The sequence below is a fragment of the Perca flavescens genome, chromosome 6, assembly GCF_004354835.1.
Source record: "Perca flavescens isolate YP-PL-M2 chromosome 6, PFLA_1.0, whole genome shotgun sequence".
NCBI classification, from domain to species: domain Eukaryota; kingdom Metazoa; phylum Chordata; class Actinopteri; order Perciformes; family Percidae; genus Perca; species Perca flavescens.
In genome coordinates, this window is record NC_041336.1 from 16,213,960 (window position 1) to 16,232,485 (window position 18,526).

General features: G+C 41.3%; 1 protein-coding gene across 1 annotated transcript in view; it reads right to left on the reverse strand.

The window, feature by feature from the left end:
* Nucleotides 1-18,526, reverse strand: part of grik5 (glutamate receptor, ionotropic, kainate 5) — a 76,238-nt gene that overhangs the window by 28,929 nt on the left and 28,783 nt on the right. The window contains exons 2-3 of the mRNA XM_028580508.1: nt 3,604-3,765; nt 2,642-2,806 (exon numbers count right to left, since the gene is read on the reverse strand). Of these exons, the coding sequence (XP_028436309.1) occupies nt 2,642-2,806; nt 3,604-3,715 (277 nt within the window). The 5' untranslated portion in view covers nt 3,716-3,765. The remainder of the gene's footprint in view (nt 1-2,641; nt 2,807-3,603; nt 3,766-18,526) is intronic.

Consider the following 18,526-nt stretch of genomic DNA (forward strand, 5'->3'; position numbering starts at 1 on the left):
TTACCTCCCCTTTCTCTGTTTTGCCCGCCCAGAGAATAGAGAGCCGAAGTCACGCCCTTCTACTTCCGGTCCATGGGACCTATCTTTCAAAAAAATATGAACAAGGGTCAATGGAGAGATAATAATTATTTTTTGATCCAGTTTGAATTGAGCCATGGATTACAAATATGATGTTCGTCAATTTAAAACATTATTTTTCAACCAAAGAAAGTCTCCATTTATTGTTAAACTGTTGAAGTATAAGACTGTGAAAACACGTAATTAGAAAGACTACAAACTTCATGGATGACGTCTCTCTGAAGCTACGATGTCTCTGTGTATCGTACCGGGGATGTAACATTACACAAATGAGCAGAGGATCTTGCTTGTTCTTTTGCTTCTCTGCTGAAAACACTTGACTGGATAAAACACAGCAGTTAAGATAACGTTACATGTGTTGTGGAACAGAGCTAAGCTAGCTAGCTAGCGAACCAAGCATCAAGCTAGGCGACGTAGATTGTGTGAAACAGGAGATGTAGTCCACTGAGCGGTTTCACACAAAACTAAGTGGTCATATGACAAACCTACGGGTAACTGAGACTTTCTTCGGTTGAAAAATTATCTTTTAAATTGACGAACATCATATTTGTAATCCATGGCTCAATTCAAACGGGATCAAAAAATAATTTGCCTCTCCCCGTTCACTACCGTTCATATTTTTTCTGACTTAAGGTCCCATGAGGTCCACCGGAAGGGGCGGGACTTCGGCTCTCTATTTGGCCAACCCATGAGAGAGAGGCATCATGGCTTTCAAATGAGAAAAGTGGCAGTTGGTCAAGGCCACACCTTTACTCTCCACCTTGCCCCCCCCTCTCTCCTACTCAATAGCTACAGACACAGAAATGGCACATCCTAAGGAAAGCTCATTGTGGGACTGGCTCTAGTGGCTGTAATTCTGCACCAAGGCTGAATTTGGGGAAAGAGACTTCAGATACAGTGAGTACTCTACATGTGAGTGCCTGGAGTTTGCTCTTTTGCACATACTTGAAATGTCCTTACTATGTTGAGATACATGAATGATTAAAAGTAAGAGGTAATAGATTATGTTCATTGTCTGTCTTATATTTGACTAATTGACCAGCCTGCAGTCTGTGTTACTGATCACTTTCTTGCCAGGAGTCAGATAATAAGACCAATGTCCCATGTCAGTGCGATAAATTTGAAGCTAACCAGCTGCAGGCTATAGTTTTGTATTTAGCCCACAGATATAATCAATCGTCTCATCTACTACTGGGCAAAAAAGCTAATGAGTTTTTTTCTCTCTTTAAAATCAAACTTCTGCTATTGACCAGTCTCCATTACAGTTAGAAGTTTGACCATGCCATGTACTCAGGGGCTTCATCCTTCAGCATACAGAAATACTTGCCTGTTTTTGTACAGTATCTTTTGGATATGCAGGAAGTTTATTCTTTTTGATGTTTTATGTCTACCCACCTGAAAAATGCTTTCACAGAAATAGCAGTAAATTAGTCTGGAGTCTTAACTGTGTTATGCTGATATTCCTAAAGCTCTTTTCTTGCTGGTATATTTGGTTGGTATTTAAATGCATCCCAATTAGTCCTTCTCAGTCCCTGCCAGTGTGTGCGTGTGTTATAGTGTGTGTGTGTGTGTGTGTGTGTGTGTGTGTGTGTGTGTGTGTGTGTGTGTGTGTGTGTGTGTGTGTGTGTGATTGGGTGTGTGCGTGCAAGTGTGCCTCAGACAGCAGTAGCTGTAAGATGATGAGCTCTCTGATCCAGAGACCAAAAAACGCTGTGAGCAAACAAGCCTGTCAGAGTCTCCTGCCCATTGGTCAAGGACACACACACAAACGCATCAAACACACACAACTCAAGCATGCACATATGTACACAACCCTACTCAAGCACACATAGACATTTTGCCTGTAGCTTGTGGCAGGGTCAGTAACCTATTGGAATAGGAGCAGGGAGTCTTTTGTCTCCTCAGTGACTGGATTCAACAGTACTTCTTCTGTCTTTATACACTCCATACATTCTGTTTTAACTCTGTATAGCAATACAAATTTCATGGACTGGCATCTGTGCTGCTTCTTTCTGCTGGCCTACACTGCTGATCTGTATTAGTATTTGATGATTTGTTTTTGTCGTGGGCTGCACAGTAGTGCCAGCTGTTACTGGAGGGCACTGGCCCACTGTTTTTAATGAGACAGGCTTACTGGCCCATTACTGGTCTCCAATGACGTGTAAACTAATCAGTAAAAGCTCTTACTGGTTCCTAATCACATGAAAGTGGTGGTGTTTTATTATTCTAGTCATCATTGGAGGTTTTTGCTCATAAAAAGGCAGCAATTTAGCATATGTCATTTTCTCTTTTGACAAATATCTTAGGGGGATATTTTAAGGGGTAAAAAACCCTGCAGTATTCAGTAGACTACTGTTCATTTCTACTCTGGTCAATATTAATATTAATATTCCACACTACTAATAATATCTACTGGTATTTTTAGTGGTCACTTTCTGCCTGTGCTAATTAGACGTTATGCCCTACTGGACTATAATGGATTAAGCAGGTCTTTATCACTCTGATGGGTTGGGTGAATCTGCTCTACGTTTTTTTTTTATTGGCATTCATCGGCTCCACTCACTGGTGTCAGTAGTGTCGTACTGGGAGTCTTTTTGCAGCTCGTATATGTCCACCTCCACTCGGGCTCGGGACGGACCCTCCATCACGCTGTTGATGTTCTCCCTGGCCAGGGCCAGCGCCAGCCGCTCCCCACGCCCACACACAGACTGGTCATCCAGGATTGCCGCTAGAGAGGCAGAGAGGGGAAGGAGACATTGGTGAAGGTTTTCTCATCTAACTCTCCACCAAGAAGCAAATTAGTGTTTTTCCAAAACATTTACAGTATTCCTTTAGTGTTTGTAGTTGTGATTAAGTTGCTGCAAAGGTCAAGTCCTTTAGTCTTTGATATGCGCACATTATTTTGTCTAGAACTAGCCTCTGTGTACAGTACATGAGCTGTTTTGGTCAGACAAAAATCTTTAGTGCTTACATAAAATTCTAATTTTGAATACTGTGCAGGTATTCTTACAGCTGAATCCAGGAAATCCACAGATTTTTAAAACATTGCTGGTGTCAGATAGAGGCGTTAACACCTGCATACATACAGTAGATTAAAAAGATTTAAATAATTCTACTAAGATTATATCTGTCAATCACTTGGGGAAATATTGTACTGTATAAGGATAGTTTGGACATCAACAGGTAGATTATTAGTGCACATTTTTTAGGTGCTTTGCTGTCACTTCATCTTTTACTCTAATAACCAAAGTGGAAAACCCCACTTTGAGGCACCAAAGCAGGCTAAAAACAAACCATGAAAAGTATGTGAGAAACCTTTTGATCCAGGCATAGTAAGGATGGAGTTTATCTGTGTTTTTTGCCCCCAACACACCGATGGGAGGCACTGGTTATGGTTAGAGTTAGGGTTAAGGTTAAGGTTAGGGTCAGGTGCCTTGAAGGCAGCGGTCGCAGCACTGCCTGGATGGAGCAGTTGGGGGCAAAAAACATCATTGAGCAAGGATGGAGGGACGGCTGGCCACTCACCCATTCGAACGGAGGAGAGCAAAGGGGCCTGACTGAGGGAGCGTGGAGGCATGGTGACTAACAGGAAGGAGAGGAAGTGTATTGACAGCAGCAGTGCTGGCAGAGCCGGCATCTTCTACTTCTCCTCATGGAGAATGGTCTGCTGGTTGCCTGTACCACCACCTGCAGGATTGGAGGACACACTGCGTGTTACTGGACACATAATCGTTCTCCTGGCACAAGATGTCTCTCCTAAAATTGTCATCCTGCAGCTTATCCTCAGTTTGTTCTGTCACATCTTCCATGTAATGAGAGCACCTATAATTTGACAGCACATACAATAGACTTACTGAGCTATAAAGATGTTCACTGTCACATCACAGACGCAGCCCAATCCCTTGCACACATAATAAAATACAGTTCACACATCTCTATTCATGTCTCCCTTGGAAAGTCTGCCATTTTGAAGTGACAGGACTTGGCCTTGAAGAGCTCTCTCGGGGGTTTAAAGACGACATCACAACAGCTGGCACACACATTGATGCACATTCACTAGTACACATCTACTCTGTACATACAAACGCATACGTACATATAAACTAAGGCATACAAAGAGATACAGTCACATATGAGTAGCACTTACCAAACACACAAAGTACAAAGACAACTGCTTTGAATACACACACAGCCATGTACTATACACCCACAAACGCCTAAACACACTGACATGTTTTCCATAACCTAGCCCTACCCCCACCTCCAAACAGACACACAAACAAAAAAAGCACACCAAGAGAGCCCAGCTGAGTGCTAAGCAGCCCTCTCCAGGAGTGACAAGCCTTGCTCTGACTGACGTGTTGACAAGGCAGTGTGAAAGGATGGAGAGATGAAGGGAGGGATGGAGACAGAGGAGAGGAGAAGGTGTGCTGTGTGACAGACAGACAGGCAGACAGACAGACAGACAGGGAGGATGAGGGAGGCATGGTGCTGTTGACCTGGGAATGTTGCAAACGTCGGTTCACCGGCCTAACCTTTGGACAGGTCTGACAGACAGCTGAAAGCCAGTTCATAACCTTCAATTGACCCTTGCAGCTGTAAACACAGGTGTGCTAGAGAGGTTGAAGGCTGACCTTTGACACTGACAAGTAAATGTGGGGATGGAAATGAGTTGGCACCTTGTTTTTGTGCATACACTTGTGTGCACATCAAAGAGGCAGATGATGTGGATTGTCAGTCACTGTGTTGAACATCCCTCCCACCTCCATTCTCTTTTTTCTTCACAGCCTTTTCACTTTGAGATCTTTATTTTGTGTGTTTTTTTCTGCGCTCACCTTTCCAACATTTACTTTGATGTTTAAAGCACATCAAAAAAAATCTGCAACCTTGTGCTTTGAATCCCTCTTCACATCTCATAAACCAACCACCATACATTTTTTTGTTTGTCCTCTATGCAATTACCAAATTATCTTTCTTCCAGTCTAACTATACTTGTCTTTCACTCTCGTGTTTGCTGCGTCAAGCGTGTGCGCGAACATGTTTGTAATACTAATAGCATGCGTCATACTGTGCAGATGGCTGTGTTGCTCTCATTATGGTTACCGCAGCTCAAAGTGAGCATAGGCAGGGCTTATGCGAGGACATCTGTATGTGTGACACAACATAGAATAACTAGCACACAGTGGGAGTAATTTTTTCCCCACATGCTTTTCAATAATTCATTCTTGTTTAAGCACAGTTTGTTACATTAGGTGAAAATAAATAATAGCTGCATTAAAAGTAAAATGTGCTATGCTGTTGTCATATTTGTGTGCATGTGTATAATGGTGTACATGTACAACAGAGACAGTTATGCAACAGCTGATTATTTTGACCACACGGTGAGATCACTGCACACTGCTGTCACACAGCTGTGTAATATGCTGCAAGGTACTCCATTGAGCTGGCTGTTGCTACTGTATTGTGTTTGCTCCCCACACCAGTTGTCTCTTTCTCAATTTACTCTTCACCAAAGTGTGCGTGCGTTCATGTGTGGTGTCCGGACCGGTGTGTTTATTCCAGGGCATGTATGGGTATGTGCGAGTGTGATGGCATATTGATCGAGCCCAGCTGAAGTGGCGAACCTTCAGGTGCAGTCGATCAAAACAACGGGGAAAATATCATGGGAGCGCTGCCTTTCACCGGCGCCCTCCGATTGGCTTACCAAGAAGCAGATTGCCATGATGACGAATAAGATCCTACCTGAGGATATGCCTTCATCAACGATGGGATGGAACTGGTGCTATTTCATTGTTATTGAGAGCTATTGACAGCATTAGACAGAGAAGATTACAGCATCTATACTCCAAGGAGAAGAAGAAGGGCAGGGGGAGGAAGGAGATGGAAAGCTGTGATAGAAGTAAAGAGAATGAGAGAAAAAAAATGCAAGAATATGAGAACAAAATTGAATACAGAGAGAAGAGATTGGAAAGTGTATCTGCAGAAAGATACAAAGAGCAGGCTAGAGATAGAAAGACAAAAGAGCAGTGGTGGAAAGTAACAAAGTACATTGACTGAAGTGCTGTACTCAGATATACTAACCACATTTCAGAGGGAATTTTTTTAGTTTTTACTCCACTACCACCACCATTTGACAGCTACAAGCTACAGCTACCTCACATCTTTCCTCTCTCCCTAACTGATTGTAAGTAAGTTGTAAGTATTGTATCTACAGTACACGATCCATGACATCTTGTCACAACAAAACTTGTGTCAGTTCAACAGAAATAGTGTGCAATTGTAAAAGTTAAGACATTCACTTATAGGACACACACAACAAAAATGAAATATCATAAAATAATAGCAATGGATGCAAGGCATATATACATATATATATATATATATATATATATATATATGCCGTTTTTCCTCTGCCTAGTACAGCTCTGCTCAACTCGACTTGCTCTTCTTTGGTTTTCCTTTAGCAAAAGTTGTGGATAGTACCTGGTACTTTTTTAAGTACCTGGTACTTTTTTAAGTACCACCTCGGTCAAGGTTCCAAGTAAGATGAGCCGATTGGTCTAAAAGAATCATCACTAGCGCGACCCGGGACATCCTGCACAAATCACAATTTTTTAAAAATCAAGCTACCATCAATAAGATTTAAAAAATGGCAGCCCCACAGAACTACTAGGTTGTATAATTGACCAAGTGCAGACATAATATCAAGGCAGTTTCTCATCTCAGCTGAGAATGCCACGGTTACTATCCGCAGTGGAAAATGAAAGAGAGAAAAGGACCAGGTACCAAAAGTTGAGTCACGTTGAGCAGAGCCGTACCAAGAAGTTGAAACACATCATTCAATATTCCATATGTACAGTACGTACTAACCTTTACGCACCATTTGAATGGTTTGAACTGCAAACTGCCCTCAGGCTAGATTCTCGAAACTAGATCTTGATCTCAATGGTATTAAAAAATAAAGTTACTAAAACATAACTCTCTGAAATGGGATATTTTACATCGTGAGTACTTTCGATACTTTATTGTAAATATACAGTATCTCTAATACTTCTGTACTTAAATGTGTACATACAATTTTGAATGCAGGATTATTTTTACATAGTTGCATTAGTGACTTTACTTAAGGATTGGCAAACTTCTTCCACCATTGCAAGAGAGTGAAAGAAAGCAATTATAATATGGTAGTGAAGGGTGGTGGGAATCAAAGAAAATACAGTCAGAGAGAAAGAGAGAGCAAACGGCGAGATACTATTGCCGTGTTTAATCTGCGAGGACTGTGTGTCTGGCTGCTATATGTGCTCTGTTGCTGTAGTAGTACATGGCTGAGTCCCTGTAGCAGTCGGGTGTCAGTCTGCAGGGAGCTGGAACAGCGAGAGGGCCAGACTAGTCTGAGCTGTACAGAAAACACCGCTTCTAGCCCCCCTCACTCGCTTGCTTTCATTCTGCTGTAAGTCACCCGGCACGCTGGCACTACTGAGATATACAAAAAAGCAAAATACATAAATATCCTGACTCGCTGTGTGCGAGTGTGTGTGTGTGTGTGTGTGTGTGTGTGTGTGTGTGTGTGTGTGTGTGTGTGTGTGTGTGCAGGAGGGAGTATAAAAGAGAGAGAGAATTGAGAATAAGAGAGGGGACATTCATCCCAGTTGGAGATTTAGCTGTATGGTGCATGCATTCATCTTTGTGTGTGTATGAAGGCATATATATACTGTGTGTGTGTGTGTGTGTGTGTGTGTGTGTAGACTTGGCGGCTTGCTTATAGTGTCTGCAGTGCCTATTATGAAAGAGAAAACCGTAAAATCGGAGATCCTAATTATCCAGAGACAGCGTGAGGGAGAAGGGGGGAGTGTGTTGCAGGAGAGGGAGGGGAAGCAAAGGGACGTCCAGAGAGAGAGAGAGAGAGAGTGTGTGGACGGAGGGTGGAGAAAATCTGAAAACAAGGTAACACTATCTTGCCTCACACCCCCAAGCAGATGAGGAGAGGATGAGCGGAGACTAAGACAGAGCAAGCAGCATGAGCAATAGCAAGGGAGGAGTGGAAGAAGAGAGGGATGCAGAGAAAGACAAAAAAGAACTCAGATGGAGAAAAGCAGCTTGAGGGGGAGGGGGGTGAGGAGAACGAGAGGAGAAGGGTGTCGGTGGGGAGCGGGGGGCTGGCAAATCATTTGTTTTTCCCTTTCTGTCTTATTGTATGACACAAGAAAATCTGACAGTTATCATAATGGAAGGATGAATCATTTCCATAATTGAATTTGAAAGTGGAACGGCTTCTGTGGCTGTGGATTTAAGACGACTGTACCGCCGGCCATTATGGGACAGAAGTGTTATTTTGCTCATTCGTCTCACAATTAAAAGTCACTGTTGACGAGAGAGCGCCTGCTGCAGACAGCTGGGCTTCTGTCCCTGAATGAGCATGGTCAGGCCATTTGAGAGCATTTGTTTACCCCCCAGACAATATGGACAAGCCAGGGAGGTCTGTTTGGTGTGTGTGTGTGTGTGTGTGTGTGTGTGTGTGTGTGTGTGTGTGTGGAAAAACACCAAGGGCCCTTTGTTCACCCCTTTTGGCTTTTTGTAGGATTAAGTGTTTAGTAATTTGTTTCTGCATCTAATATCAAAGAAGCAGCACATGTTCTTGGTCGCACTGACTGAGTATTTTCACTTTGCACCCATTCTTTCTCCCTCTACTTTTCTCTAAGATGCACCTCTCTAATCTCACCATCTCTGCCTTTCTCTTCTATCTTACATTTGTGTTCCTCTCTATACCACTGTCTCCCTGTTCCTCTTATCCCTTTTGTTTCAGTATTTTCACTTCTTCTTTTTTTACCCTCACCTTTCCTTCTTATTGCCATCTTCCGTGTTCAAGGCTTATGAGAATTTGGATTTGAGGCATACCTTTAAGGTGAGGTTAAACATGTTGAGCACATTCATGTGATGTTGCCTACCAGGAAGCTGGTACGTATATCTTAATCGAGATATTGAAAATGTTTTCTTGACGGCAGAATATTGGGTAAAAGTTATGATATTAGCTCGGCCAAATGGAATAAGAAACAACAATAACATGAACAGCTATAGTACAATAAATAATGCAATTCAATCCAAGTAGTGCAATAACCACAACCTTGTGAAGATTAGAGTGTTGAATGTTTCTGAAAAGAGTTCCTCTCACTCCAGTGAGGGGAAAAGAAAAATAACCTCTGACAATGTAGTGCAATCTAATACAGCAACACTACAAACTGCAGCCTCAACAATGAGTTGATTTAAACCAAACCCACTGCCAGACACAACTTGGACAATACTGGAGGGTTCTGCAAAACCCCACAGTGCTTCCAATGACAACATTTTTTAACATCCAGTTAGAGATTCTTTGTTAAATAATGTCTTTCTACATGGTTAAGGTGAGTGGGATGTTGTATTGATGGAAATTGTGAACTCCTACCCGCGTTGTTACCATATTATTAGTCTGGATCAACGGAAGTACATTGCCAGGATAAGCCTTCACAACCACCCCCGAGCTAGCTTCAGAATAGCAAGTTTTGACGAAAATTTGGTTTGTGCAATAAGGCGTGCCTGCTTGGTTCTTTCGATGAATGATTGTAAATATTTACAAAGAATGTGTTTACAGCAACTACTATCTAACTGGGACTTTTCCAGACAGATTGGCCGGGATTGCTATGGACAAAAAGTACACATGTCGATACACTGGTAAGAGCAAATTACGTTTAACCATGTGTCCAGCTAATTTAAATAGCTCACGTTACTGTATTGTGTAAACAGTTAACTTAAGTTATTATTTGATGTGCCATTTTCTTTTGCAGGGTGCAAATGTTCCACCAAAACAATGTTCTGGAACTTAGTACTGTCCAAGACGATTGTGATTGGTTTAAAGAAATGCAAACAACCCAGAGCATTTTTCCTCCTATCCCAGAATGTATCTGTGGTGTAGCCGGTCTACAGCTCTGTGGAGAAAGGTCTGGCAATGCGAGACTACTGATTGGCCCCGAACACTGGCAATGGACATAAATAATGCACCACAGAATCCTACAATATGAACAGAGGTACTGGGCAGCTCAGAGAGTTTTCTTTACTTTTTAAAATAGTAGTCAACCAGCAGACAATTTGATCATTAAGTGTTTAAATCAATAATGAACAAAAATGTAAAAAACCAAACAAAAAACGAATCCAGCTACTTGAACATGAGGATTTCTTGCATTACTGTTTCCAATCATTGTTTGTCTGTTGGACAAAACAAGCAGTTTGAAGACATCATCCTAAATTCTTAAGTTAAGTAAATTTGTAGAATAATGATGAAAAGAGTTAGCCTGGATGCCAGCCGAACTTAGCCCTGCTCACAAAATTCGAAGTCGGGAAGTTCGCATTCTGACTAGAATCTGAGTATGACCATGTCAGGCTAGAAAAGAGTAATACACGCACATTGACTCCAAACCAACAAATCTATTTAAGTAGACAATGTTTCGATCCCAGTCGGATCTTCTTCAGGTCAAGAACAAAAAAGTCAAACGCAGATCCAAATGGGATCGAAACGTTGTTCACTCAGACAAATAAGTGTGTAGACTTCTTGTCAATGCTAGTTCCCAGTAGCCTTGCAACCAAATGTGATGTGCACACACACGCGCCTATTAATTTGTAGAATAAAAATTAGTTGCAACCCTATGTATATAATCTCCTCAGCATTTATTTCATGACAATCATATTGTGGGTTTCCTCAGGTGTTCGTGTTATTGTGTCCAACCTAAGTAACTCCGGTCTCTGGCTTTCTGTCTCGCTGTTACTCCCACCCACTTCCTATATGTTTTCACCTTGTCCTCCCTCAGCAGGGCTGCAGACACTTTGATCTCTCATTTTCAGCCTCTCTGCCCTCTCCTCTCTCTCTCTCTCTCTCACTTTTCATCCTCCCCAACCTCTGTATCTCTTCTCACACAGCCTCTATCTACAGTATTTTGTCTCAGTACACACTCTATACCCCTGTCTCTTTACTGACCTCTCTCTCTTCTCTCTCCCTATCTTAGCTCTCACTGGTCTCTTCAATCTCTACAGTGCACTTTCTCTGTTACAGTCCCCCCCTCTCCCTCTCTCTCCCCCTCTCCCTCTCTATCCCTGTTCATTGGACATGGATAAATTCTTCCCAGTGTTCTCCTTGACAAAGAGGCCCTCAGTCAGTGACACCGCCTGCTTGGGGAACCACCGTGCTCCTGTGACACTGTCACATCTGAGTATGTCACACACAAACACAAACACACACACACACACACACACACACACACACACACACACACACACACACACACACACACACACAAACACACACACACAAGCATCTACTAGCTGCTGCTGCACACACATACACTAACTCTCGAGGAAGGTTCAAAGAACATTGTGTGTGTGCTTGCTTATGCGTAAGCATGTGTCTTTTGGTTTTCTCCACATCTGCGTTCTGATGCATGTCTGCGTGTTATCTGTTTGTACGTGCCAGCAGTGAGTTTGCATTTTAGCCTTCCTGCATGCATATTTACCACCTGCTGTTCAGATCAGTGCAGATGGGGGTTGGTTGGGTGGGGGTTGAAGCTCAGTGCACTGCTTTCCCTAGGAGCTGTTTAAAAAAGATGTACTGTTCAGTGTCACTAGCTGTCGACACAGGTCCCACTTGTTGCAGCTGTGGTTTATGTAAGCACAGCAGTTTAATCACAATTAGGAAGCTCTCCTTGAACTCACTCGCCCCCTGGCTTGTTTGCAGAGCTAAAATTTGCATTCAGAACAAAGCCTTGGAAATATAAGAGTGATATTATTACACATGGCACTGCAAAGAGAACAATGTCTGAATGAGAATAGAGCGCTGTCAATTTAAATCAGTGTTAGCTATCAGGAGGACGTCACAGTGAATGCTTTCACTTTCATCATGGTTATGGGTTTAGTTATAGAATTTAATATAATAGTATTGGTATTTGATTTATTGTAATCATATTGTTGGACTATAAACCCATTGTGATTCAAAATTGTACTACTGTAACTGTTACGATTTCTTGCTCTTTTTCTGTAGCCTACTTGTCTTTTTCCCAAACTACTGCTCCTACAGGCGGCCATCCGAGGAGGGATGTCTTTTTCAATTACCTCTCTTTAGGCTTCTTTAAAAATGTTTCGCTTATGTGTGTGTGTGTGTGTGTGTGTGTGTGTGTGTGTGTGTGTGTGTGTGTGTGTGTGTTTTAATAGTAGTTTCCATGTCTTTGAGAGCTTAGCACCAATGGTGTGAGCCTGTAAAGACATTCGGCTATACTTGGCAATACAAAAAAATCTGACTTGACTTGAGTTGATTTGGTGCAATGGCATCCTGACCTCATATCAACACAGATAATTTCTGCAACGTTTCAGACTACTGACGCAAAATATTTAAATAATGTCTGTAACTGTACGCTAAGAGAAGCTATGGTACATCATGAAAGCACTTCAGAGTCAGAAGTTGACTTTGTTCGATCAGTCAGAGCACAAAGGCTTCACACGAATCAATCAGAGGGCATATTGCTTTAAAAGAACCACAGTTACAGTGAACATTAAATAGAAAACGGAAACAGCACTGCTATATGCGGTGAGACAGACAAAGGTAGAGTGTTTGCCTTCGTACTGCCATAACTCTGTGATGAACCGATGAACCTACTCCACACAGCTCTCCCACTTAGACACCCACACGCCGCACACACACACACACACACACACACAACAAATACATAGAGATGGACACAAACACATCCAACATATTCACCTTCATGCACACACATAAGTACACACAAATACAGGTTGTGGATTAAATGACTCAGATGGCATTTGCTCTCTCTGTCTCTCTCTCTCTCCCGCTCTCTCTCTCATTGTCAGGTTTTGCTGCTGTGGCAACAGAGTCGAGGATGAGAGGAGGAGGGAGTGGGAGTGGGGAGGAGTGTGAGGGAGATGGAGAGAGAGGAGAAGGATCGGTGATGGAACAGGTAAATGAGAGATAGGGGAGTCAGAGCTCACTGGTCATGTGAGGCGGGGCTTCATCGCTGCTGCAGTGTGTGTTTTTCTGTGTGTGTGATTGACTATGCTCTAGTAGTGAGAGGCAGAAACACAATGAATGTGTGCTACGTGACTGGACACAAGTGTGCACGCTGCGCAACACTCTGGTGTGTACTGCATGACTAGGACATGTTGCGTGTCCACTCAGATTGTTGAATAATTCTGTTACCCACGACTACGTCTAAAATCGGTCATCTGAGATCGAGCCATCACACCATCAGTGCTGATAGAGAGCAACTGGGAAGAGAGACGAAAAGCAGGAAAAAAAACATGAAAGGGGGCAACTAAGTGCTGTAAAAGTGTTCTTGTGATTCAAGTTTACATGTGGGGCTTCTGGTTTGTGTTTTCGTCTGTACTAATTTGCTCTGCTGAAAGCAGCATGCTCAAATTTGGTTTGTTTTCAGCTCCCCCGGGCAAGAGACAAATTCTCTCTGACTGCACTTCTCAGACTCAGTTCAACATCTGAAAAGGATTCACTTGCAAATATGCAAAGTAACTATGCAACGACCAAAATATATAGGGCAAGCCACTGTTTCTCATTCAGGAGAGGGATGATCATGCTTTCTTATAGAGCTAAATTGTCAAATTCTAAGCTAAATTGCTAAATTCTGTCAAAAAACTAAATCTTACATCATGTTTTTTCGGGGGGTTTGTATCAGATCTTACATTTGAGACATTCTACAAAGAAATCCATTTGCATGTACGTATGTGTAATGGATGAAAATATTTTTAAGATCACTGCAGGTATCATAAAAGACTTTCAGGAAATCAATATGACAAAATGAAAACATCATTATGAGTTTCTAGTAAATGTCTCTCTGTGAACAGACTTTTAACTTGATCATTAAAATGATCAGACAAGGTAATTATTTCAAATTAACATCAGCATGAGAACAGTGTGTTATTAGTAATTGCCATTTGTAAGTACTTGCCGGCCAGTTCAACTTCCTGTCTGCATCAAAGCCTTCATCACATATTCACTTCTTAATCTGTTACTGTAATACATTTTTTAAGTTAAGTAGGCGCCAGGCAGTGGATGGAAAAATAATTTAAGTTAATGAGAAAAAATGTTGTAATTATCTTGTTCACTCCATGTTTATTCGTCTGACATTGTTTTCTGGTTGTGTTTTGGATTGTGCCTTTGGGATAAATGCATGAAAAATAAATTTTTACTTTTGATGCTGCTGCTAAAATAGCTGAGAACTATGCATTGGTGCCAGATGGTGAAAATAAGCCATGAATAATGCCGCACAACTCGAGACAGCGCCAATCTGTATTGACTCAGCGGAAATCTGAAGTCTGCGTCTTTATAGATAATACTGACTTTGGCCTTCATGTCACTATAGCGGAATAATCTGTCTGTCACCGAAAACTAGGCTAATTTAAAATTATATCTACAATTAAAGAAATAAATAGCTGTATTTATTTTCCCTAAAATGTGTATGTGCATAGATAAAAGAACAAAAACTGTTAGCACTCCTGTTGGCTGTATTGGATTACATAATTGATCAAATTATTTAGAGCAATTTCATTGCAACAGAAAAAAACAGCCCCATCAATTTTATAAAGGTCACAGAAGCGATAGGATAACACACTGAAGCCCTGAGGGATTTATTTTCATTGTGTCTCATGTTGAAAACAACATGGGTATGAATATAGCTCATGACCTTGGTCGATGTAATTCCCTCTCTTCCATGGTGTCTTTCATTCTGCACTCTGCAATATCCAGCACACTGGAAATGCCAGGAGAACAGTTTTTTGCCAGATTGTGAAATGGCTCTAGAAAATGCCATATTGCTGGAGGAAGCAACAAAATAATAACTTCAATATTCTATTTGAGTTAAGCCATACATAATCCTTTTAATCAAAGGATTTTATCAGTTTTACTCTCCTTATCCAATTTTACTGTATAAGCCTACAGACCATAAATACATTAATATCTGTATTGTAACCATAAAAAAACTGCTTTCATCTGACCATATTTTATCATAATAATCCTCAAGCTGTGTGTATGTTCCATCATGGCTGCTTGTTTCAGATTATAATTGTATACTATGAAATAAAAGTTTAATTTATTGGGACTTATGTTTATGTAAATTGCCCAGAGATAGTTTGTCCAACTTTAAATGATGTAAGCCTGGCTGAGCTATTCAACCGGCTGCGATACATATTAATGAGATCAAATTAGTCATATAATTATTTTTTTTTATTTTGAAATACAGGCTAATGGTTAGTACTTATCTGAATTTTATTACCTTAAAATTATTTCACAGTTTGCCTAAATATGTTGCATGTCTCCTCAGGATGTTGTATAATTCTGTCATCCATGACTGAGTCGAAAATTGGTCATCTTCCCTCAACACGAGACATCACACTATTAGGCCTGATAGGGACTGACTGAAGAGGGGACAGGGAGGGGCAGCGAGATTCAGCTAAATACAGAAATATGGAGTGACTAGGCACTTTTAAAAATTTTGTGTGCGTCAGTTTTGCATAAAAAGCTTTCTATTTGTGTATACATCTGTGCTAAATGCATTAACAACAGCAGCATTCTCAAATTGTTTTCAGATGCCCTGGGCAAAAGGCCTTTTCTCCTTTTCTATACCCCTCAAGCCCAGTTAAGAAACAAAAAGGACATTATGCATGAAGTGAGGACTTTTTGAAGATTCAACCACTTAGCGTGATTAATAAACACAACATTTGTTTCCATGTTTGTGGGACGATGAATGCATTTTACTATCATTACTAAGTAAGCATCAAATTTACAACATGCCACACATTGCTACTGTATATTACTTACAATGTTTAAGTTCAAGGAAGCAATTAAAAGAATGCGAACTGATCCTGTTTCAATAAAGAAACCAACAGTACAAACATTGGTTTTAGGCCAGAGGTCTAAAAAATAACAATGGCTAAGATGATCAAAACATTGTATCAGACAAATGTTGAATAATTTATTGCCATTTGGGCCTTGATTCTATCTGTAAGTCAATATTTAATGTCCCTCACCAGCTGGACAGATTGGCTCTTCAAACATCTCCACAAACCGTATTTTAGCTGAGTGGGAGAGCTGCCTCGCTGCAGAAGAGCCATCCAAATATAAAATGAAAACACAGTGCTGTACTGCTTATTTTTTAGCAAAAATGCAGGTCACTTTCAGGCTGTGTGTGCCCGTGTTTGTGTTTGTGTGTGTGTGTGTGTGTGTGTGTGTGTGTGTGTGTGTGTGTGTGTGTGTGTGTCACCATGACCAGTGAGTGTGACCTTCACAAGGTCAATTAAGTGATTCAGTTTGCCATTCAGTGGTTTTTCATGCTCAGCTTTCTCATGCTAAATTGCTGGTTATCTCTCCGCCGGCTCTATGCTAATAGATGGTAGCATATGCTAAAAGCAATGTCTGTTCGAAATATTTATGCAACGGCACCGTATTTAATGCCGGATTAGCATTTGTTTGCTCCATTGTTCAGTAAATCAGAACCAAATGCTGGTGAATAAATGCATAATACATTTAGTTAGCCTATGGTACATTAGCCTTAGAAGTTCCACAACTTACTACAGAATTATGAATATCCACATTCATTTTTTATCCACCGTACAACTGGCATCTCAAATTAGAATCAGTCATTCACGTAACTTGATCTAGGTCAGGTTTAATTTAATTATGTATGAGAGATGTGTGTTTATTCAATTGCTTATTTATTTGAATTACTATTTGTGTAGTAGCACTTCTTTCATGCCAAGCAGCTTTATGTTTTCACTTTTCGATGCAGATTGAATTAAATAAATTAAAATGATGTGGTTTGAGGATGAAAGTGATATAATACAGGCTATAATGTCCCATCACACGATGGGATTTCATGTATATTAGCATGCATTTATGTACTATATGTGCTGAACATTATGCCAGCAGTAAAGATGATATCACTTATGTGTGCAATGTTAGTAATGATACACACTGCATTGTACTGGTGTGTACAGATAATCCATAATTAGGCTGTTGGCATGCAGCACATGGACCAGAATTAGGTGTACAGTATTTATAATAGCATCCGGTCTGAACCCAAATGTCACAAGCTCTCTCTATTAGATCATCACCATGAAAAAAAAAGCTATTCCACTGTCAAAGGAGCTGCTGCATAAAGCTCTGCAATCATTATGACAATGTCCAAAAACTGCCTGAGAGAAGAGAAGCCAAACTCTCTGTTTTCATAATAATCTAAAAAAAAGTGGACACAAAACACCACAAAACAGTGTTATGGGCAATGGAAAAGAGATTGTTTTAATTGAATCGCCCATATTAGCATTTTAACTGCAGTGTATGTCTTATAGTGTGTTGCTGTCCATGCTGCAGTGGTGATTATTGAGGAGCATGGCTCAGGATTTGGCAACAACAAAGCATACTGTGTTTTTTGAAAACGGCACTTTTGATATCCTGCATGTCTGAGATAAATGTAAAACAATATAATATGATGGCAAGGGAGACTAGTCACTGCAGTTCCTGAATTTACTCGTCCGTTTTATTGCCAATGTTTTCACATGGTCAAAAATGTGTTCCCCGAGGAAGAAATGGGGTGTGATGTGAAAGTTGCCCTATATTTGGCTCAGTTGCTTTCAAATGCAGCCTGTCAAGTTGCCCCACGTGCTGCAGCACCTCTCCCTCCGCCTGCCGGCTGGCCATCCGCTTGGTCAGGTGAGTTATTGCCAGGACTGTTCCTTAAACACCCCCTACCACACACACACACACACACACACACACACACACACACACATACGCACACACAAACACGCTGCAAATCGTCCATTACTGTGCCTGTCAGGCAAGCATGCAATCAATACTCCCCCTCCGACAGCGTGCACACATGTGATGGAAGGTAAAAAGCGAGCAGAGGAGGAGGACAGCAAGGGTAAAGAAGAGATGTTGGAGAGAGGAAAGGAGGAAAGGGGCAGAAAGGCTGGGGAGAAGGGAAGCGTTAGTGATGGGGAGTGTAGGGCTTCGGGGCAGCGGGTGAAGGAACAGGGGGAAAAGGAGAGATGACAAGAAAAATGTCCAGAGACTGGAGACCAAACAACAGAGAGCAGTAATATATAACAAAACACAGAGATAGAGTGAGTGTGGGAGTAGGAGATGGAGGACAGAGATGAGGAGTGGCAGAGGCAGAGGAGAGATGGAAAATAGAGGGAAAAAAAAGAGAAACTGTGTGTGTGTGTGTGTGTGTCTAAAAAAGGGAGAAATGGAGAGAGGTTGTGGGTGAATGAAGAGAATGCTATATATAATGGCAGAGGTTCAGGAATAGATCAGAGTGATTGTGTTTTGTGATTACCTAACACTCACATCTGCAAACAGTAGCAGCCACCAGCTGACATCAAAGACCACACATACACACACACA